This window comes from Dipodomys ordii, unplaced genomic scaffold (genome assembly GCF_000151885.1).
Source record: "Dipodomys ordii isolate 6190 unplaced genomic scaffold, Dord_2.0 Scaffold106, whole genome shotgun sequence".
In the NCBI taxonomy this organism is placed as follows: Eukaryota; Metazoa; Chordata; class Mammalia; order Rodentia; family Heteromyidae; genus Dipodomys; species Dipodomys ordii.
In genome coordinates this window covers 6,589,517-6,595,459 of record NW_012267322.1, presented here as the reverse complement: position 1 = coordinate 6,595,459, position 5,943 = coordinate 6,589,517, and the positions used below count along the sequence as shown (strand labels likewise).

Below are 5,943 nucleotides of genomic sequence, written 5' to 3'. Positions count from 1 at the left end.
GAAGAAGACACGTGTGCCCCTTCCAGATCTGGTAGGATGTTACAGAGTGAAGGATGGGGGAGGGAAGGGATGAGTTGGAGTACATGGTGCAGGCCCTTTAATCAGGGGCAGGGGGGAGAATGAGAAGAGTGGGCATGCTGGCTCAGCCTTCTCACTTGACCTTCCCCTAGGTGCCCTGCTACCTCCGTGAGTCTGATTAGGTATCTGCCTGCCTGCCCACTCTCCAGCTCTGCGTGCAAGGACATCTGCTAGGAGAGTTTTTGTAGGTTTGTCATGTAGGCAAAGTGACAACTCCTGGTCCCTGTCAAGGTCTCCCAGCTTCTTGGGTAGAGGTGAATGGGGGGGGGGGAAAGGGGGCCCATTTCCAAGGTTCTTCTGCAAATCACAGCCGTTGCGCTAACCTGCTGAGAGAGGAAAGGTTGATTAAAACCCGAAGGCCACTTGGTAGCAATTCCTAGGAAATCAAAGGTCAGTCAGGGTCTCACCGGAAGGGAAGCCAAGGGCTAGAGGCAATTTGCCAGGCGGAGGTAAAGCTTGGACCACTTAAGTGTAAATTCACATAACAATGTAACTCAATTTTCTAAACCAGTAGCTAATCCTGAGAGAAATTACTACAAAGGACTGAATCTGACAGTAATTGCTGGGGGCTGCCAAATGCTGGGAGAAGGTCCCTAGGTGGGGTGAAATTCCCTTCCACTAGACCCCTAACACTGATCGAACCCTACTTGGAAAGGAGCCGTGGGGGAGAAGGTGGGGTGAGGTTCTCTAGGGTTAGGACCAACCTTAGTTAGCTTCCAAGTTGTTGGATGCACGGGGGGGTATCTACACTGTCCCAGGGGGCTTTTGTGGGGCCACAGACAGAGATGCAAGCTGGGCTAAAGAACTGACTTTCAGCCTACCCTTCAAATGACTCTAGAAGCCCTGGACCTGTGCAGCCCTAGAGAGCTTGGTACCAATGTCTTCTCGGAAGGAAAGTTAGAGGGATGTGCAGACCCATACCTGCTGGGCCATGCCCCATCTAGGCTGTCACTCTCTGCAAAGACTACTATTACAAACCCGGCTGGGCTGGGGGCGGGGGCGGCGTCTTTTGGAGGGTACGCCTAGCACGGGTGGGGGCCCACTACCTTCCGCTCCAGAGGGGTACTGGCACGGCACTGCCGGTTCTCTCCGCCTTGGGCACGGGGCACAGTTCATTGGCAGCCCCGCGAGCGCAAACGTGGAGTTCCCAAAGGCTTTGGCTACGAGGGCCGATTCTTCGCATGCGGAGTCTCTGGAAAATACGGGGCGCCTAGCAGAGCCTGGAGGTTGTCCCCGAATCAAATGACCCTCAGGACTTCGTATCCTGGGCCGGGTTGAAGGTACACCTCCCACCGCTGTGGCTGCCGCGGTGTGCGCCAAAGACCAGATGCGCGGTTTCTCGCCACTAGGACAACGCATAAGCATCGTGGGGCCCCCAGGCTCGGCCGTCGCGAGGAAGTCAGCTTCTTCTGACCCTGGGGGTTCACTGAAGCGGAAGCCGGGCGCTGGCAGGCCGCACTCCCTGCTCTCCAACCGGCTCTGTCGAGCAGCCGCGGCGCAGGGCGCAGCCAGAGGCGGTGCGCCTTTCTGGAACTCGGCCAGTCGATCCGCAGCTGTGGCCGCCACCGCCTCCTCTTCTTCGGCTTCCTCCTCTTCTTCCTCTTCCTCCAAGTCTTCCAGATCACTCAGTCGAAGCCCCTGGGCCTCGTGGCTAACAGCAGCGTCTGCAGGAAATCAAGAGCAAGTGAGAAAAGCGCCAGGACCCCAGGGAAATCCAAGCCAGGGGCCAACCCTGAGAAGCTTTTAGCGGGAAGTGCTTGGCACTCTGGGGAGTTCGCTACATAATTCACCAGTCTTGCCACTCCCTCCCTTACACTCCAGCCCCTGAGACGGCTGCCTGCCGGCCAGGCTGCCAGCCCGGGGGAAAGAATTCCCCTGCCGACTGCTGGGCTCTTGGAAGATAAGTCCACTCAGGTACAGCCACAGCGAAGCCAGGGAACGGCTTCGCACTTTGCAGGCTGGAGTCAGGATTGGGGAAAAGGCTTCAGGCAACTCCAACGCCCACAGGTGTATGCTGTTCGATAATTAACGTCAGCCAAGTTCCTGAGTGATAACCTAGAGGCATCTAGGTATTGAATATATAAGGAATGAGCCCCAGTAAGACACCTTCCAGTGAAAAGAATGTGCTAGAGAGTGGGGGGGGGCACATGCTCTCATAGCGGATGAGTATGGTAGACACCTAAAACAGATGTTTTCCTAGAAAAGAACTGAGGAGCTAATTCAGCTTGAATGAGGAGGTGACCATTTGAAACTAAGAGGAAGTTGGTCCTGTGGGAAACGTCTAAGTAGTGTGAAGGGAATGGGCAAAAGTCCTGGGGGTGTGCATCTGCTGGAGCACCTTCCGGAAAATCTAACCCTCAAGCACGCAGATTTGGGAGGCTTTGGATCACACTGCTTGACGGCTTCTATCAGCCCACCTGCCAGGCTGTGGTAAATGCTGTGGTTGGTTACCTTTGATGTCACCATTAAGGCAGTCCAGTGACTCTGGGCCCTCGGACTTCCTCTCCTCTCCACCTTTATTCTTGGGAGCCCAGGTCATTTTATTCTCTTTCTTGAGGCGCCGGCGCGCATTGGCGAACCAGGTGGACACCTGGGTGAGGGTCATCTTGGTGATGATGGCCAGCATGATCTTCTCGCCCTTGGTGGGGTAGGGGTTCTTTCGGTGCTCGTTGAGCCAGGCCTTGAGGGTGCTGGTGGTCTCCCGGGTAGCGTTCTTTCGGCGTCCTGCACTGCTCAACTCTACCCCACCATACCTATAACGGAAAACTCCGGCTCAGGTTCTAGGCTGGGAACAAGGTGCGCCAGGCAAGGGACCATCTGCAGCCTGAAAGTGTGGTTTTTGCCCTCTCCCCTGCCCCTTCCCATCCAGGCTATGGGCAAGCATGTGTGGGCAAGCCACCCAAGTACCCCACTCCTCACCGGTCATACTGGTACTGCCCCAGCGTTGGCTCGTAAGGATAATAGGCTCCTGGTTGGGCCAAGCTGGGTGTAAAACTCCCTGCCGTCTCCTTAAATTCATACTGTGGATTCTGGTGGGAGACAAAGAGAACTGAGCAAGATACAGAGGAAAAGGGTGCAGGGAAAGGATTGAAGTTGAGCCTGGTTCACATTCAGGTACCACCACTTACATTGGCTGTGAGAGATCTGCAGATCTCTTTAACAACTCTCTGCCTCAGTGTCTCTCTGGGTAAAATGCAGGTGGCAATAATACCTAGGGGTTATTGAAGAAGACTGCACTGGTAGAGAGCTTGGGGGAATCTATGTCTGCGATATAAGCGGTAAAACACATTAGCTAAGCTGATTACTTTCTACCCCACCCCCCAGCCTGGGAGTTCCCCAGCTTCATTCCCCTGTCCAGAGCTATCCTAGACCCACTGCATAGTTGGTTGGCGCTTTAGAGATGGGGCTAAACTTCTCCAACTTCAAATCCCCATCTGCAAATTGAGAATAGTTAAAGACTTACATCCCAGAATTGATAAAAAAACACAAATGTTTTGTAAACAGTAGGGAATTCTGCAGACTGTAAAGTTATGTACAGTTGAAATTTTTCGTGAGTTGTCGATTCTTGATTTACCCTGGGGTGAATCACCTGTGGATTTTACCTGCTGCTGCCCCTCCCCCTCCTAAATACTCCAGGTGTTCCAGCAAGCAGCCCCTGCCTATCCACTGGGACATACTCACCAGGGCTCCATACAGCGGAGTGGGCTCTGGGCCATAGGGCAGGTACCCAGAGTAGCTCTGGGCTGCTGCGTATGGAGCTCCGTAGATGCCCAAGGCAGCGCCCAGCTCAGGCCGGGCACTGCCCAGAAGCCGACTGTCATAGGGGGTGCAGCAAAGAGCAGACGTGGGACTGGAGCCTGAGGTCACATCAGAGGCAGAGCGAGAGGCTGATTCGCAGCAAGTGGCGCTGGAACTTGCCGACACTAGAAACTAGAGGGACAGAAAAGGGGTCACCAAAGGTTAGGCACCCCCGCCTTTCGCTGGCAGGAGTCAGAGGGGAGCCAGAAGGAGCCTGCCTGCTCCCTTCTTCCTTCTGCATTAACCAACAGCTGCAGAGTGCTGAGCATTCTGGGAGGGGAACTTTCCATCACAATTTACCCAAACTGCTCTGACAGTTCTCTACACCATTGTAAAAGCACCAGAGTCCAGACCAACCAAACCAGTTCAAACAAGAATTACAGACCAAATGACTGTCTTCTTTCTGGCTCATCCCCACCCCACCCTCACCCCACAAAGGCAGGAACTATCACCAACACTTCATTCCTATTCATATCCAAGAACCAGAAAGAGTTGATAGATGTGTGTCCAGGATCACACAGCCTGGGTCAAAGGTCGAGCTGGCACAAGAGCCCAGGAAAATACACTTGGCTCTCTGTTGGTGAAGCCAGAGAACAGTTGTGGGGCATCGACAGAATTCTCCCAGAACACTCTTGTCACTGGCCAACACCTTAACCCTATTTCGGAAGAAGGAAGGAAGTAGAAGAGGGTCCTTTGGATGTGCCAAAGATCGAGTGAGATTAAGAAGCGAGGTCATCAGATGAGCTATCCAGAGAGAGAGAGGGACAGGGCTCAACACTCAAGGTCTCCACCCCGCCCCCCCAAGAGTCTTGTCCACCTTAGACATCTATACAGAGATCCCACCCACCGCTCTAAGTATGGTGACAGTGCCCACGCGTGGATCACACCATTTCCAGCATGCAATTGGGAGCTGACCCTTCTCAGTCATTGACTGAGGGCGTTAAAGGAGGGTGAGGGGTGGGGGTCTTCACTCCCTCTGACTTCCCACGGGTCAGGGTCACGGGGAGGACGAAGCTCAGCGGGAGGCGCGCGCGTGGAACCTCCTGGGTAGACACGCGCACTGGGCACCCCCCCTCCACCCAGTCTGCGGGTATTTCTCACCGAGGCACTACTTACCTGGGACGTGCCGCCGTAAGGGTGTCCAAAGTGTGGGAAGGACATAGCGCTTGGCTGTCCGTCCTGATGGGTCTCCTAGTTCTCTTACAAGGTCCGCACTCCACCGCGAGATTCTGAGCCCCGGGCCGGGTGACGACACCTTTCCTTACACTGCTGCGAGTGTCCAGCGCCCGTTCGTCGGCTGGCTGGGCGCAACTGGAGGCAGAGCTGAGGGCAGCCTAGCTGCCGAGCCCTGCGCTCCTGAAGGCGCCCCTCCGGCCCGTGGGGTCCAGAAGACAGAAGGGCCCATGGATGGGCAGGGGAAGGAAGAAAGCGCGGCTTTTCCAAAAGCGCGCGGTGGCGAGGTGAGGTGCGGCGCGGGGCTGTGAGGCTCCCGTGGTGTCCCCGTCCAAGGTGGCCAGAGGCTCAATGTGACGTCACGGTAATCCCGGGCTGCCAGAAGGAACCCCGGGCCCCGAGGCCCCGGGCCACCAAGCGTGCCAAGTGCAGCCAGCCCGTGTGTACGCGCGCGCGATCTCACCTACACGCACGTTTGCTCGGGGAGGTTTTGTGTAGTGGATGAGGATCGTCAAAGATCCTGACCCTCTCTCCAGCGTTAGATCCGACCTCCTTTTGCCTCAAGCTCATAGGCGCGAGCGAGCGCGCGCGCACACACACACATACACACACACGTATACACACAGAGACCCTCTCCAAATTACCCGGGAGAAGCGGGAGCAACGCCTCCCTCCGCGCAGCGCAAGGCCCAGGGCGCAGCGCGCTCGCCTCCTCCTCCCCTGCGGCCCGGAGGAGGCGAGAGGCAATCGGGAAGGCGAGGGAGGAGAGAATACAAAAGAAGAGACCTGGAGAAAAGTGGGGGAGAAAGACAAGAGGGAGAAGGAGGAGGGGGAAAGGAGAAAGAGAGGAGGAATCCGAGTGCACCGAGACGCGCGCGGGGGGTGGGGGAGGGAG

The 5,943-nt window shown here is 56.0% G+C and overlaps 1 protein-coding gene across 1 annotated transcript; it reads right to left on the bottom strand.

The window, feature by feature from the left end:
* Window positions 1–309: 309 nt before the first annotated feature.
* Window positions 310–5,037, bottom strand: Irx6 (iroquois homeobox 6). Its single transcript, XM_013027925.1, has 6 exons — window positions 4,993–5,037; window positions 3,760–4,008; window positions 2,998–3,107; window positions 2,530–2,831; window positions 1,125–1,742; window positions 310–404 (listed from the first exon to the last, which is right to left on the bottom strand). The coding sequence occupies exons 1-6, from the start codon at window positions 5,035–5,037 to the stop codon at window positions 397–399; spliced, it is 1,332 nt and encodes a 443-aa protein (XP_012883379.1). The 3' UTR covers window positions 310–396.
* Between the last annotated feature and the right edge of the window lie 906 nt (window positions 5,038–5,943).

Excerpts from the sequence above, each read along its gene's own strand:
- Irx6 (XM_013027925.1), bottom strand. The coding sequence starts at position 5,037 with ATGTCCTTCCCACACTTTGGACACCCTTACGGCGGCACGTCCCAG. Across the intron at positions 4,009-4,992 it reads CTTACGGCGGCACGTCCCAG|TTTCTAGTGTCGGCAAGTTC; the intron begins GTAAGTAGTGCC and ends CTGTCCCTCTAG. Across the intron at positions 3,108-3,759 it reads CTCCGCTGTATGGAGCCCTG|AATCCACAGTATGAATTTAA; the intron begins GTGAGTATGTCC and ends GTCTCCCACCAG.